The sequence below is a fragment of the Eleutherodactylus coqui genome, chromosome 6 (assembly GCF_035609145.1).
Source record: "Eleutherodactylus coqui strain aEleCoq1 chromosome 6, aEleCoq1.hap1, whole genome shotgun sequence".
Lineage (NCBI taxonomy): Eukaryota > Metazoa > Chordata > Amphibia > Anura > Eleutherodactylidae > Eleutherodactylus > Eleutherodactylus coqui.
In genome coordinates, this window is record NC_089842.1 from 235,694,166 (window position 1) to 235,718,065 (window position 23,900).

The 23,900-nt window shown below is 51.5% G+C and overlaps 2 protein-coding genes across 2 annotated transcripts in view; one reads left to right on the forward strand and one right to left on the reverse strand.

Annotated features, from left to right (window-relative positions):
• LOC136633421 (death-associated protein kinase 2-like) overlaps positions 1-23,900 on the forward strand; it is a 704,757-nt gene that overhangs the window by 490,575 nt on the left and 190,282 nt on the right. The window lies entirely within an intron of this gene.
• On the reverse strand, positions 3,653-21,924 carry HDGF (heparin binding growth factor). The gene is made up of 7 exons (XM_066609136.1): positions 21,533-21,924; positions 10,139-10,215; positions 9,920-10,058; positions 9,135-9,206; positions 7,911-8,120; positions 7,362-7,561; positions 3,653-5,393 (listed from the first exon to the last, which is right to left on the reverse strand). Exons 1-7 carry the CDS (start codon positions 21,617-21,619, stop codon positions 5,390-5,392), a joined length of 789 nt encoding a protein of 262 aa, XP_066465233.1. The 5' UTR covers positions 21,620-21,924; the 3' UTR covers positions 3,653-5,389.

The window sequence follows — 23,900 nt, forward strand, 5'->3', positions numbered from 1 at the left end:
AAGCACCAGAATGATTATCGTTGGACTTCTAGGAAAGTTCCCTCGCCACAGTTAGAGAGTTAGAGCTACTTTCTGATCCCTACGTGATCACATGACTCGCTATGACAACTTGCTGCAACCCAACCCCATCAGCTGCGAGGGTGCAATTACTTGTTTTCCTCTGTCCATCCTTTGCTACTACACCGCCCCTCGGATCAGCTGTTCCATGCTTGAATTGATGTCATGTGACCACCCCCCCACATCGAAAGTCGCCCAAGAAACACACAAAGTAAAGACACGGACCTCTGATTTTTTTAAACATTTTTTAATAATCTGTTTGTCCAAAAGATCTGCAGTCTACAGTTTTTAGATCTATACCAAAAGCTAAAATTTAACAATCGCTTTCATCACAACCGCAAAACCGGGGGGGGGGGGAGAAAAAAAAAGGAAAATAAAGGAAAAAAGTAATTCTCTGCATATGTTACAAATTTAATGATTACATCACATAGCAAGAGGAGAGGGGGAGGGGGAGACCAACGTGGGGGGGTGGAGAAAATAGAAAACTACCTATAAAATGAACTAGAAAGGACTCTTTCGGGTAAATTGTAATTTTTTTTTTGGGCACTTTTTATTTTATTACAAACATTAGCTACAAAATTACTTTTCCATTCCATGATGCGAGTAGCCGTGTGATGGGTCCGACTGTGGGCTGCAACCCTTAGTGAGGGATGGGATGAGAGAAGCTGGAGGGATGGAGGGTTCCCCGGCCTCATCACTACACCCAATGTTGGTGAAAATCTGACGTCAGCCCTTTAGCTCTTCATTAAAGGGGGGGTTAGCTGTCATGCAGACACGCCAGCCGCGGCTCGGTCCTGAAGTGAAGGGCAGCAGGTTGTAGCGCACGCACATTACTGCTCCGTTCACTTTAATGGGACTGCCAGTGATAGCCAAGTTGACCATCTCTGATGTGCATGGCGTGACTACCCGCTGCCATTCACTTCATAACCGAGCCGCAGCTGCGGTGTCTGCATGGCAGGTAAAACCCGTCGTGCGACAACCCCTTTAAGAGTCAAACCAGTTTTAGGTTGAGCAGTTCTTTTAAGACACTTCCACTGCGACAATAAGGCTTAGTCACATACACAGGACATGTACATCTCCCTCCATAATACACACACGGGAGAGCTATATACAGGCTACGGGGACAGAACGCACACAGATTGTATGAGATTAGAAACCTGCTTCCTTCCGGAAACAGCGCCACCTCTGTCCATGGCGTGTATCCGGCATTGCAACTCAACTTGAAAAGGGCTGAGCTATAATCCCGGATCGCTGACACATTTGGCGCAGTTTCAGCCGTGTTCTTGTAATCGATCCCCCTTAAAGAGTTAAAGTAAATAGTGCAACTACAAGTCCCATCATGCACGGACTGTTTCTGCTATAGAAGCCCCCAAGTGTTGGTACGCCGTAGATCTGAGCTTTTAACTGTCAAACTGAAGTCATTGCTGCTGTTAAAAGCCGGACCGGAGGAGTGATCGTTGATAACAGCGATCATGGGTAACTGGCGCCCGGTGTAAACACGGAACCGCACCGGGCAAGTGAGCGCAAATCTTTCACTTGGTCTGTAGCTAGCCTAAAAACCAAGCCCATTTTAACAGACCGCCCCATCATTGACCAACCGTCTGTTTATTGTGAATGGAGGCGGGCGGCCGGACAGATCTCTGGGGCGCTCTGCCTCCACCCCGTAACCGATCATCACTTCCACATGAAAGCACAGGAGCGACAATCATTGGGATGACTATCAGACACCAACGCACCTGACAGTCCCGTGTAAAACAAGATTACTCGAAGGGCTCATTCACACGGGTGTACGTGGGTTTTGGTCCGTGACTATGGACCAAATCTCGCTTGTTCAGGGTGTATTTCGGCCCCTATGGCAATGTTTTGCAAGGCGTTAGCGCTGCGTATTTACACCCGCAAAAAAACAAAACAAGGGGGAACATATATATTCACTGATTATTTGCGCGGTCCCATTTACTTCTATGGCGTATTGTGGAACATAAAGTAGGACATGCTGCTGTTTTTTTTCCACACAACCAAAAATTGTGTGAAAAATGCTTATTTCTGAATAAACCCATTGAGGTCAACGAGTTCGGGTCACGAGGCATTTACACCCGTATAGATGAGCCTTTAGACAACGTACGGCTACAAAGGAAACTACCTGCTCGGATAAAACGAGGATGCAGCAGCAATGGCGGACGTTAAACCTGTGACAACGCTGAGTAGTCAGACTCCTTCATGCCTACAACGTGGCCACAAAACTGTGGAAGGTTACACGTTTAAAGGGAATCTGTCACTTACTTTTAGCCCTATGAGCCCAGCTTATGGACTAAGTAGGTGACCCCGCTGAGTCCGGGGAGGTGTTATACTTGCCCAGTGAGCACTGAATACATTGAGCGGTGCTGCTAACTAGTCCGCCTGTTCTAATCTTATAATGGGACTACTTAGTGTGCCGCTCAATGCGCTCAGCAGCAACTTTCAGCGCTGACCCTGGGGGAATGGCGAATGTAGGTATAAAGCCTCCATCTTTGGACTCTATGGGTCACCTACTGGCAGCTCATAAGCTCAGCTTACATGGCTAAAAGTGAGTGACAGACCCCCTTTAAAACTCAGAACACTCTTGTGGATAGTCGATAAGGGTCTGATAAATGCTGCTCGCCTCTCTAATCACAAGAGCAGAAGTCCGGTGTCTCACCGATCGGACAAAGTGATGCTCATGCATCTGTATGAGACGGTCATAGTACAGCCTCAGTCTCCAGCAGTCTCATACAGATGCCCGGTTGGCACTCCATCTATACCCTATTCTTATGACTTGAGGGTTGCAGTGGATAGAAGCCACCATTTGGACACTTTTTCCCCATCTTCTGTTGAGAGTCCTACTGTCGCCCCATTACTTTCCTGTACTGAGGCCAGGTACATCCTGTAGTAAGCGGGCTTCGCACCCCGTAATCCGGGTCTACTCCCAGCTTTGTGTGATGGGGTCACTTTGATCGTCCATAAAGTACTAACCACACTGCCGTATTCTGCATCGGTTTCATTCATGGAATACAAAAGTGTGTGTCGCCTGCCCAGAACTCTACGCATGAAGCTCACTTTGGTATCAGACACACTTTTGTATTTCGTACATAAAATGGAGAAAAAAAATACAGCAGCGTGGTCAGCCCCAAACCAGAAGCCATTGACTGCCAGCAGCATGGTCAGCCCCAAACAGAAGCCATTGACTGCCAGCAGCGTGGTCAGCCCCAAACCAGAAGCCATTGACTGTAATGGGACAAACAAGGCAAAGGTGCAAACTTTGGTCTCCATTTGACTTGGTGTCTGTTCATCGCCGTCATTTTCGGAGGTCACGCTAGTGTAGTCGATGAATGCATATGTGCCATAATTGTCTGAGATGCGATCTATTGAACTCTTCTCATGATAAAACACAATTCATAGTATACCAGGCAACCGGCAGATTTCTTCATCGCAAACCCAGAACATTGCTGAATGAGCAAACTGGGCCGGGACGTTATTGGAGCAGCAGTAATTGGCCACAGAGGCAAAAGCAATAAGGCCCTGGAGGTACAAGGCTGTGGACGATGGCAATGTGAAGCACCTACGGGGGTCGAGCACAACCTATGGGGAACGGCATCCGTTAGTGTTTATTACAGCGGCTTCTTTCAAGCAGGACTTTTCCATTTATACATCTGACATAAAAGGCCAAGAGAGAAGTAAATACATATACAAAGTATACACATTACACTAAAGTCCACTTTTTTTTTTGCACCGCCTCCTATACTTTCCACGAAGCTGCGATTGCTCTGCAGCAGGTAACTGAGAAGGTTGAAAAAAAAAAGGGGGACACACTGGGGTAGGGGCTCTGAAATAAACATCAAAACCCGACACAGAACAGACAAATATCCAGTTATAGAGAGCAAACGATTAAAAGATACATAGTAGGTTAAAAGCATCTCCTTTATACACTGCGGATGGATCTAGCACGAGCAAAAGTGGAGAAAAGCATCTTCTGTATCTCTCCAGCTATTGCAAAACCCTTCCCAGCATGCCACAAGCTTGGAGGAGTTTTGCAATGATTGAAGAGTCACAGGAAGCAAGTCACTCTTCTATAGGCTCTATAGCGGATAGGGGGGAATAAAATAGTGGTACGGTCCACCCTGTATATAAAATATTTCAGAATTCTAGATGAATTGTCAGAAGATACCACTGAGGGGGATGAGACACCTTTGGTGAAGCCTGTGGCTTGGGGGAGGGGTGTCAAAAACACAAAGTCTGACATAGGCCACTGTGGGGAAAAAATGGAAGAGAAACCATTATGGGCAGTTCGAATGGCCCCCAGATGCCATCACGGACTAAAACTTAATTGCATCAATGATGGAAATTAACCCGTGGTCCTATACAGTAAAGAATACTGCAGGATGCTGAAGAGTAACTGCACTTTTTTACATATTTTTGACATCTCAGAAGTTTTGGCTCAGCGGAGGCTCTGGGTGCAGCGCTGAAATGAAGGGGGCTGCAATGATCACCCGAGTGTTGTGATCTTGGTAGCCATTATTTCAGGTCAGTCATTCTTGGCTGCTGAAGACGAACGCATAGATATCTATAGAAGTCTATGCATCCGCCGTCAGCAGCCAAAAGGAGTCGACGGGCAATAATGCCGTCCGAAGGAGCGCAGCACTCGAGTGCTAAAGCCACGTCGTTTCTGAGGTCTGCACCCAGAATCCGGTGCTAAAAACGTCTGAGATGTCAAACGCTTGTAAAACAGTGCAATTAGTCTTAAAGCATCTGATCTTGTGTAGTCGGAGGAAACACATATATGAAGTCTTCTGGCCTGTCAGATTAAGATGCTTTTGCCACTACCCTGGCGAGCCATTTTGGAGGCGCTCTATTGTTTTACAATAGGATGCAGGAATTTGCAAGAGTTAAAAAAAAAAAAAAAAGCATAATCGTACAATAAAAGAAAAACCATAATACAAATTAAACATCTTAGATCGGAGGCTCAGCAGAGTAATGAGGATGGAACCTTCTAAAAACATTTGCTGCTTGGCGCTACAGATAAGAGTATGTAATAGACACAACCAGCATTACCGGCCTAAAAGATGGCAAAAAAGTTTCTACTCCTTCTCATCCGGCCGATTACTCAGATGCCCCTGAGCTCTTTCTGAAGATGTGGATTGTGGATGACATTGTCTTGGTTGGGTTGCAGATCTAACAAATGGATGTTGAAGATGAAAATGTTCATTCCCCATTTTTTTTTCTCTTTTCAAAGTATTTTTGTTTTTCTTTAAAGCACCCACGTCTCCCCGTATAGGAAAAGGTTGTCAGGATTCTGCTCATCAGGAGAGGGAAGCTCATTTTAACTGGAAAGAAGGGGAAAAAAAGCCATCAGAGCTGTATATACTACATGACACCATCCTTGTACTCATCTCTCCATTCTTGGGATTGATGGGGACCTCAAAAGGTTTGAACGTCACCAATTAGATATTTATAGTCAAGTTCTCTTCATGAGACAACCCCTTTAAATACTTAAAGGGGTTTTCAGAATGTCTGTACAAGTAGCTGTTCATGCTCTAACATGACACATAAGCGTGTACTCGTCTCTGCTGCCGCCGCTCTGGGTCTCCCATTACGTCACGTTTACACGCTGCAGCAGCCGGTTTTATGGAACGTCACAAGTGGTGACAGAGCTCTGCGCTCTTATTGGCTGCAGACCCCGTGACGTCCCGTAAACAGCGTGGGACACAGTGCGAGCTTGTTTGTTATGTTGGAGCGTGGGGAGCTGCTTGTACAGACATTCTATAACTCGGACAACCCCTTTAAGGAACAGACACTTTGTTGATTTTATACATATGATGCTTATATGGTGCAATTTTTTGTGCTGCCCAAATCATTTTCACTGTTTTAGTGACATATGGGGCGGCTTTTAATACCTTTTCACAGATTTTTTTCTTTTCTTTTTAAATTAGGGGTAATGTTTATAAAAAGCTAGAAATTTTTTTTTCAAGTTTGTAGTTATTTGTTTTTTTTTTATGTTAGACCTCTGGGACAAATTCACAATTCTACTGTAACTTTGGCGTCCTTTGGAGCCCGAGTTCCAGTGGATAATATTCCCCTAGTGTGACAATAGTCACTGGCAGAGCTGGACTGGGGTCTGCTAAAACTCTGCAGCTCTGCCATGCCGGGTGTCACAACTGATTATGTGATTGCAGGATTTAACAGTGGACACGGCACTTCCGCTTCCTTTGTCCTCTACGTGTTGCGTGCTACGTGGCCTGCAAGAGATGAGTTAGGCCTCATGTCCACGGGCAAAAGAAGAATTAAAATCCGCAGCGGATTTTAACTCTTCTCCTGCCCGCGGATCCGCACCCCATAGGGATGCACTGACCACCCGCGGGTAGGTAAATACCCGCGGATGGTCAATAAAAGTGATTTTTTTAAAAATGGAGCATGAAAAAAATCTGCACCATGCTCCATTTTCGTGCGGTCTCCCGCAGGCTTCTGCTGAAGCCTATGGAAGCCGCCCGGATCCGCGGGAGACCAAAATCAGAATTTACTCACCTGCTCCGGATCTTCCCTTCGCCACGGCTTCATCTTCTCTCCGTCGCGGCCGGATCTTCTTTCTTCGGGCCAGCGCATGCGTGCGGCACGCAACCGACGTGCCCTGCGCATCTGCCGGGCCGAAGAAAGAAAATCCGGCCGTGACGGAGAGAAGATGAAGCCACGGCGAAGGGAAGATCCGTAGCGGGCGAGAGGTGAGTTAATTCTTATTTTTATGCCTCATGTCCGCGGGGCCGGAGGGACCCGCTACGGATTCTCCATGGAGAATCCGTAGCGGGCCTGATTTTCCCCGTGGACATGAGGCATAAGAGGTGGTTAAAAACGCTTTTCTTTTCCTTTGGATCCTCAGCTGACATTGATAGCCGAGCAGCTGACTAGATTGCAGGAGCTTTATTTTCATTATGGCGCAGCATTAAAGCCCAGGGCCAAAAGTTGCGTATTTACGATGCTGGACCCTCATTGGGTTAAAGTTTCTTCTGAACTACTTGAGGTGGGGATTTCTTTGGCTCTTCATATTTTCTTTACATGATGCAACAGAACAAAAAGGACAAAAAAAAACACGTCGTTTAGAGTCAGTTGAGGCTCTTAAAGCTGTAAACGACCCTCCTATAAAGCGTCTCTATGTTCTACAACGGCCTCAGCCTATGTTGCAACTAACTAGAGATCTGTCAAAACGACTGAATCGATTAATAAGCGGTTATCATTTTTCCAACATGTTTGATAGAACCCCCAGATGGAACAGGCTGATAGACATGTGATCGGAGCCTTACCTCGTCTCTTTGTTACTGGTTTCTTCTATGACTGATTTCTCTTCTGCCTTTTCCTCCACTTTTAAATCCTCCGTCTCGGCAGGTTCGCTGTTGTCTTTTTTGGCCTCCGGCGTTTGCTTGGCCTCTTCTTTTGCAGGTTCCTTGTACTCAGGTTTTTCATCTTCCTGCTTCTCATCTGCCTTGACTCTCTTAGGAGAGCTCTGCAGGGGGAATGACAGATACAGCAGAGTGGATCAGACCTCGTTCTGCGCCACGTCTTCTTCCAGCAACGCAGATGACATGTATTTTACAGGACTTGATCAGTTAGGGCTCAAAACTCCCACCAATCATCAAAAGGAAGGAGCTATGGCAACTGGCTCTATTCTTTCAAAGCCCGAGTACAGGCCACAAATGTGTTCAGTCTAGAAAACCTGCTTACATGTGACTAGTTTGCAGAGCATATTGTGGACCAGGTTGGGATTGACTAGTACTAAGCGGTAGGTGTTTTCTTGCTGCCTGTGAAAAGCACAGAACACAACTAGATGCACAGAATACAGATATAACAAGTACCTCTGCAGCATCCTCCGCTTTCCTCTTGGCGGCCGCCTTTTCTCCTTTCTCCTTAGATTGCTCATCGATCACTAACTTCCCCTCTTCATCGCTGCTGCCATCAGCATTTCCTTTCTTCTCTCCGTCACCCTCTGGCTTTTCTTCTTCCTCCTCATCCTCATCGTCGTCGTCATCATCTTCTGCAGCTTCTGAGCTTTTCTTTGGTGTTGCCTAATAAAAGGACAGAACGACGTAAGAACAAGTGCGGAGAATTAGTTTATAACATACTGATTTATAGCAGAACTGCAGATCCCTTTTAGTAAGAGGCATCAAGTTGATCGGCGGGGTCTGGCACGCTTGGGAATTCCACCGATCAAGCTGGTTGCTGGGCTCACTGCCATTGCGGACTGAGCTGGAAGCAGACAGCTCTGTCCATGTTGCAGTGGCCTGGGTTGGTAATGCAGGCAGTTCCCATTGAATTCAACGCAATACCAACCTAGATCACTGCACTACGGACAGACTTGTCTGCTATGACAGTGGGCCCAGTAACCAGCCGATTGGTGGTGGTCTGCTGCTTGGGATCTCCACCAATCAACTTATCCTGAAGATAGGTTATCAGTAGTAAAGTCTTGGAAAACCACTTTAGGCTTCAATCACCAATAGCAGGACACTTTATATCAGCAACAACATGAGAGCAAATGTCACACCTTCTCCCTACCAAGAGCCATGGAATGTATTGTTTTCACCATTAGTTTTTAACTCTGTAATGACCAGACACTTACTAATTTTGCACATGTGATGGTTTACTGACTAACTTTTTTAACTTATTAAAATTCACTTATTTATTGGTCTTGGAAAAAGTTTTTACACTTTTTCATGGCACATGCTATCTCATAGGTTACAGTTTTCACTATAACAGGGGTATCCATTGGACCCCGAGTTAGAGGGGAAAACAAACCCCCCCATCATGGCAGTCACTATCAGAACTGATCTGGTTGTGCCCAGCTGCTATGGCCATGCCGGGGGCACCTGGAGGCAGCAACACTGCCATAACCTTTATTCAGCACCATGTAAGCTGAAAGACAGCAGTTATAACCCGTCTGTCTTCTCCACAGCCTAACAGATGGGCACTGAATCTCTTGTGCTAAACTGCTGGAATCTTAAAGTAGTAACACCAAAAGTTATCACTGCAGCCTCCAGGGCTGCGCCGGTCATTAAGGAGTTAGCAAGTGGGACACGCTGTACCTTCTCTCCATCTTTAGCTGCATCACCACCACCACCACGTCCGGCACCTTTTGAACCTCTCTTCCGAGAGGGCTGGGGGAATAAAAAGCATATGCACATTATTACTGATTTCAGATGCACTGCAGTCTCTCTCTTGAAAGCGACCCTCCACTTCCGGGGCAAAACTCTGTCTCGGGACAGACGGGGGTAGGTGGCATATTACCTGCCATCTCCTAGCCTGGCTTTCAGACATCTAATATGGCAACTGTAATTTTCTAACCACTTAAGGCACTGCTCTAATTGGCCAGCACTGATCACATGAGGAGATAGCCAATCAGAGAGCAGGCATAAGAGCATTAGTAGCTACCACTACCAATGCACTGTTGCAATTCAGTAGTCTGCAGTGTGTCAGCCATGTTGGACAGCCAAAAGCGGAGCCTGGAAGCAGCAGTATGGTGGGATGGCAGAGAACTGCAGGTAGTATAGCCCCTCCCCACCCTCTCCTGTCCCAAGATAGAAACCAAAATCCCTTTAAATAAAACTAAAATGGCTACTGAAAAGTGGTACCCACACTGTATTTAGCTCCGTCCATTTCACAAACGGTGTTTCAAAGTGACCCTAGGCCTGACCGCGGGTCTCCGGACCCGAACTTGGATCAAGTATGATGCTTTGAGTTAGAGTCTGGAGACCCGCGGTCAGGCCTAGGGTCACTTTGGAACGGCGTTTGTTAAACGGACAGAGCCAAGCACAGTGTGGTTGGCCCCAAAGTCGTGTCAGTGAGTGCAGAAAACACAAAGCTCTGGCACCTGATATCCTGAGGCTTTTACTGCGGGGTTATTCTCAATTTCCCAAAGTCCCTCACTGAAGCCTTTCCTCTTGTTTGCTTTCCCAAACTTCTCCTTGGTCTCTTCATACGGGAAGATGTCTTTGGGCCCGAGGTACGCTCTGTGTGATGGGAGAAGGAACACATCATTACTACCCAGAGACACGCGGCAGGGCCGTCCTCCTGCGCCCACAATACTCACGTCTCATGTGTCCCAAAGAAGAAGACCTGGTACTTGTTAGAGGAGGACTTGGCCGCAGGATCCGGGACTTCATCGATCTGGAGGGAAATGGAGACACTAAATGTTAGGACTAAAAAATAAAATGATCGTATTCTCTTTCATTGGTTACAAAGTACCCACCCAAAATGGCCAAAAAAGGGGCAACACTATGAGATAACCAGAGAACGGATACTGAAGCGTTCACTTCCGTTTACAGTCAAAGGTGCATTCTGGAAATTGGATAGGTCATCAATATGAGACCAGTTGGGATTCCCAGCAATCAGCTGTTTGAGCACTGCAACCGCTTCATTGTGTGTCAGGCACAGCACTGTACATTTCGTAGTGGTGGTGCCTGGTATAGCAGCTCAATCCAACGCACATGAATGGTACTGAGCTGCTCTCGAGCCAGCATAACTCTTATTTATACATTTACGTGGATGTCTGAGGATTGTTTTTTGCAGGACAACTTGTATTTTATAAAGTGCTACCATGTAATGTACTGCAAAGACTTTAAAAAAAGTGGAGTGAAACAGAAAAAAAAATTGTGCAGTTCTGCCATCTTTAGGGGGAGGGTTTATTACAATGAACAGCAGGTAAAATGACATTATAATTTAGGCTATGGATCAGTACGATTCTAGCGATAACATTTATGCAGTTTCTTTTGCTGCACTACAAAATAAATATTTTGGAAAAAAAGAAAAAATTTTCTGCCACCATAACTTTATTTTCCAAATGACAGCCGTGTGAGGGCTCGTTTTTTGAGAGATGTTCTGTAGGTTCTGCTGGTACTGTTTTGGAGTACATACAAGGTTTTGATCACTTTTAATTACATTACTGTTTTCTTTCAGCCTAACATACTATGGAATATGTAACCCGGCCCGACTCCTGTACTACAGCGACCCTGTGTGGGTGCGGGAAATGTATCAGTGACTGGGGGTAAGATACTGCAGGAGTCCCACCACACCGACCTGACAAACCCTGCAGAGTAAATGCCACAAAGACCTTCAGGAGAAGCACAACACACGGCCCATTGTGCGAGGACTGCTGGCAGCACGTGGGCGCGTGTCCGTAAGGCCACATGTGCCGCTCAACACCCACAGAGCTACATGTCAGGAGGCGAGGGAGCCATTATCTGCCAGCATACAGTGAGAAAGGCCACTTCTAGAGTAAAGGGAAAATCTATTAAAAAGGAAAAATGGCTGCCCGTCCCTACTGCAATACACCACCACTCTGAGGCTGAGCGGTGCCGGAAGGGGCAATGTGCCCGTCCCTACTGCAATACACCACCACTCTGCGGCTGAGCAGTGCCGGAAGGGGCAATGTGCCTGTCCCTACTGCAATACACCACCACTCTGCGGCTGAGCAGTGCCGGAAGGGGCAATGTGCCCGTCCCTACTGCAATATACCGCTACTCTGCGGCTGAGCCGTGCTGGAAGGAGCAATGTGCCCGTCCCTACTGCAATACACCACCACTCTGCGGCTGAGCAGTGCCAGAAGGGGCAATGTGCCCGTCCCTACTGCAATATACCGCCACTCTGCAGCTGAGCCGTGCTGGAAGGAGCAATGTGCCCGTCCCTACTGCAATACACCACCACTCTGCGGCTGAGCCGCGCTGGAAGGAGCAATGTGCCCGTCCCTACTGCAATACACCACCACTCTGCGGCTGAGCCGCGCCGGAAGGAGCAATGTGCCCGTCCCTACTGCAATACACCGCCACTCTGCGGCTGAGCCGTGCCGGAAGGGGCAATGTGCCTGTCCCTACTGCAATACACCACCACTCTGCGGCTGAGCCGTGCTGGAAGGAGCAATGTGCCCATCCCTACTGCAATACACCACCACTCTGCGGCTGAGCGGTGCCGGAAGGGGCAATGTGCCCATCCCTACTGCAATACACCACCACTCTGCGGCTGAGCAGTGCCGGAAGGGGCAATGTGCCCGCCCCTACTACAGTATACCACCACTCTGCGGCTGAGCCGTGCTGGAAGGTGCAATGTGCCCGTCGCTGCTGCAATAGACCGCTACTCTGCTGCTGAGCCATGCCGGAAGGGTAATCCAGCTTTGCAGCCTACGGTACAATTGGCACGTGACCTGACTGGAGTGCCGGCCATGTTTTGTGGTTTCCTTCCCGAGTAGTTGTAGTGGTTGCACCCGGCCGTCTTGCAGAGTCATGCTGGCTCCCAGACAGATCTGTGTGTCACGGCTCGTTCACCAGTGTTGACATGTTGCAGGGTGTTAATAAGCTTCTTGCTGTCAGGCTGGCAGTAATCCCGCAGCAGACATTTATAGATCCACCTTGGATATAAATACATGTCATCCCTGCACTGCCAGAGACCAGGCTCTGCCTGTAACCCGGGGGAGACCTTACTAGCACCGACCCGGGCAACAAGAGAAGTCTGGTGCTTATTTGTTGGCGCAGCAACAATCCCACTACTGGGCACCGGCATCCTGAATGCTCTCCAGTATTGTGGGGATTTCTTACTGGCATCTCTACAGCCCCTTCCTATAACCCAGGGATTTATATACTGGCGTATGCCACCACAATGCCAGCAGCTTCTCGGGTGCCCCGACAGCGCAGGTCCTGCAGCACGTTGGGAAACCTCCCGCTGCCGGTGTATTTTTACAGCCCACCTGCTGCGTGCCCGCTGGAAATCTCCACCCGCTTACATGTGATGATGGTAATGGGATAAGTAAAGCAGCCAATAACGTCCGAGGCGGGCAATGCCAGCGTGCCATCCTAGTAATTAAGAGACGTGGGAGTGAACGCTGCATTAACCCAAGCTGTTATTACCTGCGCTGCGCTACATGCGACTGGGTGTACACCGACTTGCGATATAATTGCCTGTGCACTGAGGACATTGTGTAATGCGGATGGAGGACAACGTACCGCCCTTCAGCCCCGAACCTCACGCCACAAGACAAGTGGGACAACCCGAGCCGTACCTGGGACTGCGAGATCTGGATACGACACTCATACCGATGCTTCTGCTATGGAGCTCCATGGGCATCATTACCTCCTCCAACCTAAAGGGCGAGCATGTACACCCCCTTGGGTGGTAGTGTTTGTATGGGCTCAGAAGCGGCCCCTGCTTCGTACACCGAGGAAGCCAAATGTCTGACATCAGTCCACAATAGTCGCCATCAGCGATAACCCTATAAATGCCTTGACCAAAGTTTGAGGGTCCGGAACAGCCCCCCTAACCCCGTGAGGAGATAGTTAAACTGCATAGACATTGATTTAACCTGAGGCTATGACAAAGTGCCAAACATGGAGGAACAAGAAGAACGCTCCCGATGGCTGTCAGTACTGGCGGGAACCATCAATCACCTTCTTGCCGAAGCACGTTTTACTCTCCCAAGCCAAGATAGTAGAAGAGGCTGCAGAGCAGAACTCCAGAAGTGACGCCCTGTAATGAGCGGGAGGAGAGGACATCAGCTGATACGTCACTTGGGCACGCCATCGCTTAATAATCGGCGATGTCCGACCTCTGGGACCGCCACCGATCCGGAGAACGAAGAGGCCAGGTTATAGTCTGCGCTCCTGGTCCGGTGACAGCCGCCGCCGCTCAGGCCCTCCCAGTGCAGATTCCTTTTCTTCTGCAAGTGTGTAAACTAGGTCAAAGACGCAGAAAATCTCTGAAAAGTCTTGACCGGTCTCCTTGATCGCTGCTGTCAAACAACAGAGTCTCCCGGCTTCTGGTGCGAGCAGCAGACGGATGTCCGTGCCGGCACTCGCACTGCAATCCTGGTTATACGGACCCGCAAGGAAAGGGGACCAATAGTTTACTCCCAGAAATCCCCCACAAAAGGGGCATTCCGTAACTTTTACAAACAACCACCCATCTTCAAGACAGGTCAAGAAATTGATCGCTAGTGGTCCGTAGCGGGCCTGGTGATGTGCTGATTGGCTGGGATCACAAGTGGCGGACCCCCGGCAAACAACTATGGCTGAACTACTTGCATGCGGAATCCCATAGGGAATGGTAATATTTTAAAAAGTGGTAGCGCCATAAAGGAAGCTAGATATCATTCCTCGTGCTCCGTACATCATCGTACGCTGGGAAGTATTAACTAAATGCAGGAAGACGCAATTTCTTAAGGTAGGAGACGGCCGGGCAAAATAGAACAGCTAGAATAAAAACCACAAGTGTAAAGAGGAAGGCGACACGGCGAGGAGTCATCAACGGCTGCAGCGTGATGCAAGTCCTAGACGCCAACTACCCTCCCGGCGCAAGGTAGAAGCCGCGGCCTGTCCCGCACCTACAGTACCCGGCGCAAGGTAGAAGCCGCGGCCTGTCCCGCACCTACAGTACCCGGCGCAAGGTAGAAGCCGCGGCCTGTCCCTCACCTACAGTACCCGGCGCAAGGTAGAAGCCGCGGCCTGTCCCTCACCTACAGTACCCGGCGCAAGGTAGAAGCCGCGGCCTGTCCCTCACCTACAGTACCCGGCGCAAGGTAGAAGCCGCGGCCTGTCCCTCACCTACAGTACCCGGCGCAAGGTAGAAGCCGCGGCCTGTCCCACACCTACAGTACCCGGCGCAAGGTAGAAGCCGCGGCCTGTCCCTCACCTACAGTACCCGGCGCAAGGTAGAAGCCGCGGCCTGTCCCACACCTACAGTACCCGGCGCAAGGTAGAAGCCGCGGCCTGTCCCTCACCTACAGTACCCGGCGCAAGGTAGAAGCCGCGGCCTGTCCCGCACCTACAGTACCCGGCGCAAGGTAGAAGCCGCGGCCTGTCCCACACCTACAGTACCCGGCGCAAGGTAGAAGCCGCGGCCTGTCCCTCACCTACAGTACCCGGCGCAAGGTAGAAGCCGCGGCCTGTCCCGCACCTACAGTACCCGGCGCAAGGTAGAAGCCGCGGCCTGTCCCTCACCTACAGTACCCGGCGCAAGGTAGAAGCCGCGGCCTGTCCCTCACCTACAGTACCCGGCGCAAGGTAGAAGCCGCGGCCTGTCCCACACCTACAGTACCCGGCGCAAGGTAGAAGCCGCGGCCTGTCCCTCACCTACAGTACCCGGCGCAAGGTAGAAGCCGCGGCCTGTCCCTCACCTACAGTACCCGGCGCAAGGTAGAAGCCGCGGCCTGTCCCTCACCTACAGTACCCGGCGCAAGGTAGAAGCCGCGGCCTGTCCCACACCTACAGTACCCGGTGCAAGGTAGAAGCTGTGGCCTGTCCCTCACCTACAGTACCCGGCGCAAGGTAGAAGCTGCGGCCTGTCCTACAGTATCTGCAGATTCATAGGCCCCACCACCTGCCAGTACTGGACGACACTTCTGGACCTACCGAAAGCAGAAAAACAGGAGGCAAACTGCTCATGCCAGGAGACCCATCTACAATCAAAGTCCTCATACCGTGTGGGACCCTGGAGCCACCAAATGTACATTACTTGTAGGACAATGTGCAGGCCGACTACTAGATGAAATTATCTCAATGTGATATTATTCAGCACCGCCCCACCGCCCCACGTGACGCCCCACCACCCCAAGCCACCCCAAGCCCTACGCGCCGTCCTCCAGTCAAGCCAGACAACTATAAAAAGTTATTTTAAGGGCTGGACGGCAGAGAATCACCCGGCCGGTGGAGCATTATCACAAGCGGATAAGGCATGTCTGCTCTCCCAGAGCTCGCCCCGCAGCCAATATATGACAGGCTCACAGTTCTGCTTCCACAGAGATAAGAGCGGCCAGCGGCAGATAATCCGGGATGACGGTGCTCAATCCATGTTATTCTGACACGCTGCACATACACATAGTGAGCTGTCAGCCTGGATGCACATGCATGGGGGGTCACAGAGAACAGCATTCCTGGGAATCCTCTACACAAAGCATAACCCAGCCGGGCCGGGAGCGTGACCCCGACCATCACAGGCGGGTTATTTTCCATCACTAACAGGATTACAGCAGCCACCCCCCCGATGATCTGACCCGCACGGACCAGAGTCACCGCCTAAGATGACCACTGTATTGTGCCAAGACAGACCCGCTAAGGCCACTGTAATCAGCAATATGAAGTCCAATCTGATGAACCAGGAGGGAACAGAACAGCCGCCTCAGACTCTTGTAGACACTGGAAGACCAAAACTGGAGAGACAGAAAAACCATGAAAACCTGCTGAGTGGCACACTTCATCACTGGGCCAAATGGTAAAGCAAACCAATGCCTCCACAGCGCCACCTATTGGGATACATGCTGCTGTGGGGGCATTTTTCCCATCTTTCCATTGCATGACCTATAAAACTCCTTACAGCAACCCCGGGCCAAACCCAGACAACAGTCGGCTCAGTGCGAGAGGAAATTAGCACTCGGCCCCCTCGGACATAGCGGGCTGTCTAGTTAATGGTGGAAACTGTCAGCATTGGGCCAAGTGTCGCTCCGTGGCTGCACTGGCATTGCCACCATTACCATATGGTAGCCCGCACAGACCACAGCTGATGGAAATGGACAAGTCCAGACAAACTTAGAGATAAAACCACCGTTTTTTTTATTCCCTGAAGGAGGCTTGAAGATGCGATTCTTGGATCGCTAGGATAGTACACTGCATTACTTAGGTACTGCATTCTACTACGCCTATGACAGCAGCCTGTTAGATTCTGCTGGAGGCGGGGCCTAATAGGCGGAGTTACAGGGCAGACAAGGACTAACATGGAAACCCAGTGGTACCTTGTATGATTGCACTGCGGGGCGCCTATGGGCAATAGAAGCCCCGCCCCCCCTCATCTACTTACCTGCTGCAGGTGCTACTGATTGTACCATGTAAGGGGTTAAGCTGCCAGGATCTGAGGTTTCTCCACGACTAGTGGTTAAAGCAGGAGCCTGGCTTTCGGTAGTCAGCCCAGCCCTCGCCTTAGGCTCCTGTCACACAGGCATAAGCGCGCATACGGATGCATTTGCACACGCACGTGCGTTTTACTGTACTTTTTGCGCGTGTAAACCGTTCGCATTTGCGTGTGACACTGGCCTTTAACCCCATTAGTGACTGCCATGAAGAGAGGTGCTGGCGATCACTAAGGGGTTAAGTGGCATCGCATCCAATACGCATTGTGACGCCACTCAAAAACCGTAGCCGCAATCCATGCAGCCACAAAGCGTGTCGCCGCCAACGACCCGTCATTGGGAATATCAATTATTAGAAACATTGGCTTCGGGACTTTCTCCAGCCGCCACGACCGCCGGCGCACCGAACCTGGCAGACGACAGCCGCCGCGTCCTCCTAGACCCTTCGAATGGCAGGTAGCAATCACACGGCGGTTCTGGCCAAGAACCTCGCAGCAGAGACCGAGCGCTGCTTTCTGGCAGTTCTGGAGAAACCCCAGCCGTTTTCGGTAACGCCCCACACTGCTCCCTTGCTGGAGCTTTACACCGCTACATGATATAAAGGGGCTTCATCAGTTGGGGGCGCTATTACATACTATATATCCCGCTGATCTAAGCTTATATGAAGACGTAATCCTCCGGTGAGCGGCCGCCAGAGGAGGATGTGTACAGCTAAAGCTGGAGGCGCGCCAAGAACCTGCAAGTGAAGCGGACAAATTAGTGCCGCCCTGCACTGCCCTGTTTTACTACAGCGCTCCAAATAGAGCAAAGAGTCACCCGGGGAGAACTTTGTACCACACCGAGGGGGAAACAGGGAAACGGCTCCTCCGAGACTCAGAGGGACATTCGCAAAGGGGTTTACAAAAATTGCAATTAAGTGCTGCAGAATGCAGGCTGCCCCCCGAGTATCTTTAGCGCAACTCGCCATCAGCCGTGTAAACACTGATCAGTCTGGGCAGCAGGGCATGCTGGGATATGCAGCCCGGCACACAGACGTGTAGGGCAGAGTACACTCGGCCGAGACCTGGATAAACAGTCGGCTATCCCCGTACTGTAGTAGCGCGGATTACCCAGCATGCACTCCTGCACCGCAGTACAAATAGCCTGCAACCTTCCTGTGAACTGCAACCGAGCAGCCGGCCCTTTAATACAAAGTTCAGCCGCTTTCGTGTTCCAGAAACCCAGTGCTGCCCTCGTCGCGTCTGCGTGAAAACACGCTCACATGACACTGCCTGTCTGATGCCCACACGTCTTGTTGGCACATCCTGCCCCGGGTTATAGAAGTGATCCGCAAGTCGTTGCTGCAGGCGGGTCACAGACGGAGGTAGGAGAGCAGGCATGGCGGCAGAGAAGCGTCATCACATCTCTAAGCCGACATCAGGAGCGGGACGCCACTTCCTGTGCTGCTCAGTGCAATCTATTGCTCCCTGCTATCAGCCTGGATTGAGGCGAATTCGTATTTTTCAGGGGCCTGTAGGCTAAAAAAAACTCTGTGCCTATGACCACTACCTCCGGCACTGATGGGGTTAACCAACGTGACAACCGCGCCATTTTACTCATCTACTAATGAGCTTTATCAGACGGCCTAACGAGCAAAAGCCGACCACCGCCATCGAGATCCTCAGGACTCGTTTGCATCGGGGGGGGGGGGGGGGGGTTGCTCTGGACATGTGCTCCTCAGCACACCAGGGGGCGCCCCAGCACGGCCGCCGCGACGCACAATTCTGCAATATCCCCAACCACCGATCAACATCGTAGAATGAGATCCGCAGGGGTCATCCGATCTTTAGGCTGCCTGTCCACGAGTTTTCATTGCAAGATCCGTGGCGGTAAATCGCCCGTGGACCTCGCATGACGCGCCAACTATGGAAAGCGCAGCCCAGCGCCCACAATCGCTCGGATTCTCCACTCGCGGGATTCAGATCGCAGCATGCTGTGATTTGCCACAATGGACCTATCTATTAGAAAGGCTCATCGCTGAGACCTGCCAGTGCTTCCCCCTCCTCCCCCGCTAGCGATATTCCGCCTCGGCCGCCGTGGACAGACAGGCAGCCTACGTCTGCAAATAGGTGCTGAAAGCACAGCCGGGGAACTACAACTCCCAGCATGGCTGCCAACCTGTAGAAAGACGGATCCGCAGTCGCTATTCGACCTGTAGTGCACAAATGAATGGGGGGGTTGAAGAAACCACTGTGGGACTACAACTCCCAGCGCAGCTGCTGAAGCATGCTGGGAGCTGTAGTTTTGCAAAACTGAGAACGACAACTGATCTCCACTGCGGAATGACCCTCCCGTTTCCCTGAAAATAAGCCCTAGCATTATTTTTTTTTTTCAAACTTTTTGAGGATGCAGAATGATTTTCAGGGTTTTTGAGGAGGCGTAAACCACAGGCGCTGCTCCAAAAACGGGCCCGAGTGACAGGTAATAAAAAAAAAAGTGAACTTAACTAGTGTCCAGACCGCTAGTCATATAAAAACTTACATTTTTGGAGCACAAATTTATTATAAAACCCTGTCTTATTTTCGGGAAAACAGGGTAAATGGGCGATTAACACATAGCTGCCGAACTACAACTCCCAGCAGACAGCCAGAGCATGCTGGGAGCTGTAGTTCTGGAAACATCAAGAACACGACCGCCGATCTCATTGGCATAATAACTATTCTGGATCTGTAGGCTGCAAATACATGGGAGCTGAAGGCTTGGCTGGGGAACTACAACTCCCAGCAGGGCTGCCAGAGCATGCTGGGAGCAGTGGTTCTACAAGATTGAGGACAGCACAAGCAAGGCATGCTGGGAGCTGTAGTATTTCAAAATCAAGACCACTGTGAAAATGACCACTGATCCTCCTTACAGAATGACGGGTCTGCAGCCTTCAGGTAAACAGGGGCTGAAGACACCACGGGCCGAGGCATGCTGGGAGATGTAGTTCTACAAGACTGGGCACACCACGGGGCCGAGGCGTGCTGGGAGCTGTAGTACTACAAGACGGGGGCACACCACGGGCCGAGGCATGCTGGGAGCTGTAGTTCTACAAGACTGGGGCACACCACGGGCCGAGGCGTGCTGGGAGCTGTAGTTCTACAAGACTGGGGCACACGACGGGCCGAAACATGCTGGGAGATGTAGTTCTACAAGACTGGGGCACACCACGGGTCGAGGCGTGCTGGGAGCTGTAGTTCTACAAGACTGGGGCACACCACGGGCCGAGCCGTGCTGGGAGCTGTAGTTCTACAAGACTGGGCACACCACGGGCCGAGGCATGCTGGGAGCTGTAGTTCTACAAGACTGTGCACACCACGGGCCAAGGCGTGCTGGGAGCTGTAGTTCTACAAGACTGGGCACACCACGGGCCGAGGCATGCTGGGAGCTGTAGTTCTACAAGACTGGGCACACCACGGGGCCGAGGCGTGCTGGGAGCTGTAGTACTACAAGACGGGGGCACACCACGGGCCGAGGCATGCTGGGAGCTGTAGTTCTACAAGACTGGGCACACGACGGACTGAGGCGTGCTGGGAGCTGTAGTTCTACAAGACTGGGGCACACCACGGGCCGAGGCATGCTGGGAGATGTAGTTCTACAAGACTGGGCACACCACGGGCCGAGGCATGCTGGGAGCTGTAGTTCTACAAGACTGGGGCACACCACGGGCCGAGGCGTGCTGGGAGCTGTAGTTCTACAAGACTGGGCACACCACGGGCCGAGGCATGCTGGGAGCTGTAGTTCTACAAGACTGGACACACGACGGGCCGAAGCATGCTGGGAGCTGTAGTTCTACAAGACTGGGCACTGTAGTTCTACAAGACTGGACACACGACGGGCCGAAGCATGCTGGGAGCTGTAGTTCTACAAGACTGGGCACACCACGGGCCGAGGCATGCTGGGAGCTGTAGTTCTACAAGACTGGGGCACACCACGGGCCGAGGCGTGCTGGGAGCTGTAGTTCTACAAGACTGGGGGATACCACGGGCCGAGGCGTGCTGGGAGCTGTAGTTCTACAAGACTGGGGCACACCACGGGCCAAGGCATGCTGGGAGCTGTAGTTCTACAAGACTGGGGATACCACGGGCCGAGGCGTGCTGGGAGCTGTAGTTCTACAAGACTAGGCACACCACGGGTGAGGCATGCTGGGAGATCTAGTTCTACGAGAAAATAGGAGCTAACCACACGGCTGTGGGACTACAACTCCCAGCATGCTCTGTCAGGACACACTGGGAAGTATAGTTTTACAAAGCTGAAAAATATATTAGCGGCCTCCATTGTAGACGGACCGGTCCGCGGCGCCATGCGGTTACAGATAAACGGAGGCCGAAAACACGGCTGTGGAACTGCAGCTCCCCGGATGCTTGCCAGGACATGCTGGGCGCTGTAGTACCGCAAAGTCTAACCCTGTAGAAGGCACCGCCGTGGGACTACAACTCCCAGCATGACGGTCAGAGCATGCTGGGAACTGTAGTACTGCAAGACCAAGGAGGATCAGTGCAGTCTGCTGAGGACAGTGAACTACAAGTCCCAGCAGACATCGCTGTGTGCAGCCCATATACAGACCCCCCCAGCGTCACTCACCCGGGCCGGCCAGTGCGGGTAGCCCTTCATCTTGGCGAACACCAGGTCGGCGCACTTGTACTCCTTCTGGCGGTTGGAGCGGGACATGACGAGGGTGCAGGCCGCGAGTCACAGGGGGGAAAGAGCGGGAAACGCAGGAGACACCCAGAGGTGAGGCGGGCCGGAGCTCAGGGCAGGCCCGAGGAGGAGGCGCTGGCGGCTGGCTGTGCTCGAGGACGCGGCGGAGGCTGCGGCCTGGCTCTAGCTGTAGGCGGGCGGGGAGTCGGTGTCCGGCGGCGCGGAGGGGTCGGGGCCCATCCAGTTGTTTGTGTTTGAATCTCTCCTCTCTGGCGTTGATTTGCTCCCTCCTCCGCTCTCCTCCCCTCGCTCTCTCCTCCTCCTGCTAGCGTGTGGTAATCGACTACTCACGCCTGGCCCCTTTTTGAAAACTCCTGGGCTAATCGCCGCCTATCGATGACGTCCGCCGCAGGGGGCTGGGAAGAGCGCCGGAGGGATGGATTGTTGCCGGGGAAACGGGGTTGGCGGGAACTGATGGTGGCGGCCTGGAGCATGCGCACTAGATACTTTCGTCTCTGACAGGAAAAAATAGGAGTATTGAGGATAACACAGGAGTGAGGGAAATAAAGGCATTGCTGGAGGTGGCACTTGTGCCAGGGCTAGTGCAAAAAAAAGTTCGCCCAAGTGCAGTTCGGTCTTTCAGCTCGCTATAGCGGTGACTGAGAACCGCCGGACCAGCGCTGTTTAACCGAACGCTTCATGGTTTTTATGCCTACGTGAAATAAACGTATGGTCAGATCCCACTGCGGAAGTGCCGGCGCGCCAACACATATTCGCAGGGTTTTTTTTTAAAAAAAAACTCCTGCTTTGCCCCAAAATTCAATTGCGGAAGGGCCGCGGATCGGACGGCTTCCATTGACTTCAATGGAAGCCGTCCGCTCGGAATCCGCACTAAAATGGAACATGCCGCGATTCGCTTTCCGCACCAACTAATCGGCATGCTGTAATTCAGCCGCAGACACCCACGCTTCCTACGGGTGGCTTGACTTGCAGATCTTCTGCGCAGATTCCGCAAATCCGTCCGTGGACATTGGGCCTAAAAGCATCCTTAAGGCCCCCCTCACACGGGCGGGTCGGATTCCACATTCGGGATTCCCGTAGCAGAGTTCGACTCAGTGACCCCGGCCCACCTGTCCGGCGGCTTCTATCTGCGCAGCGGATGTGCCGGCTGGCACTCCATCGCGAATGTGCAGTAGCCGCCGGCGCTGGGTTGGTGACGCTTATCCCCCGATACTTCGGAAAGTGCCACAGGACAGATGGCTTCCACTGACTTCGAAGGAAGCCGGACGCGTGCATCCCGCAGAAAATAGCAGCATGCTGCGATTTCTCACCCGCGAGCAAAAAAATCGCAATCAATTTCCACTCGTGGGCAGGAAGACGCATTTTACCGTAGCTACGGGCTGGGTTTGCTACGGGCTGGATTTGCGGCAGAATCCTGCTCCAGATTTCGCAATGCAGATCGTCCTTCACGTGGCGAACAGAACTCATTTCCGTATTTTGCACGTACATTTCGACGGTGCAAAAAACCCAGCATGCTCTACTCCGCAGGAAAATGGAGCATGCTGCGATCGCTTCCTGTGCATGCGACCCGCACGCCGGGGGGAAAAAATCACATGCGCATGCTTTTAGCTGCCCTACGGATGCTAATTAGAGATGAGCGAACCTACTCGTTTCGAGTAATTACTCGATCGAGCACCGCGATTTTCGAATACTTCAGTACTTGGGTAAAAAGATTCGGTGGGGGGGGCAGGGGGAGGCGTGGCGGCGCGGGGGGTAGCAGCGGGGAACAGGGGGGAGCCCTCTCTCCCTCCCTCTCCCCCCACTCCCCGCTGCAACCCCCCACTCACCCACGGCGCCCCCAAATCTTTTCACCCGAGTACGGAAGTACTCGAAAATCGCGGCGCTCGGGCGAAAAAGGGGCGCGGCCGAGTACGCTCGCTCATCTCTAATGACAACTCATGAGCAAAATAGCATTTTGACGCGATTGCCTGTGTGAAACTACCCTCATGCACATTTGGATTTCAAATTGTGGAATCCGCGGTGGGCATCTGCCCCCGGATTCCGCAGCAAATAACGCCCATGCTATGGCAAAGTGATTTTTCATGCAACAAGCGGAAATCAATTGTGATTTCCACTTGCGAAGAAAAAAAATCGCAGAATGCTCCATCTTTCTGTGGGCCCTCATGGACGGCTTCCATTGAAGTTGTCTGACCCGCGGCTCTTCTGCAAATAACATTGCGGAAAGTTCGGGGGACTTAGCGACGGTGCAGGAAAATCTGTACTGCGCATGTGCGGCGGCCGGACCATCCGC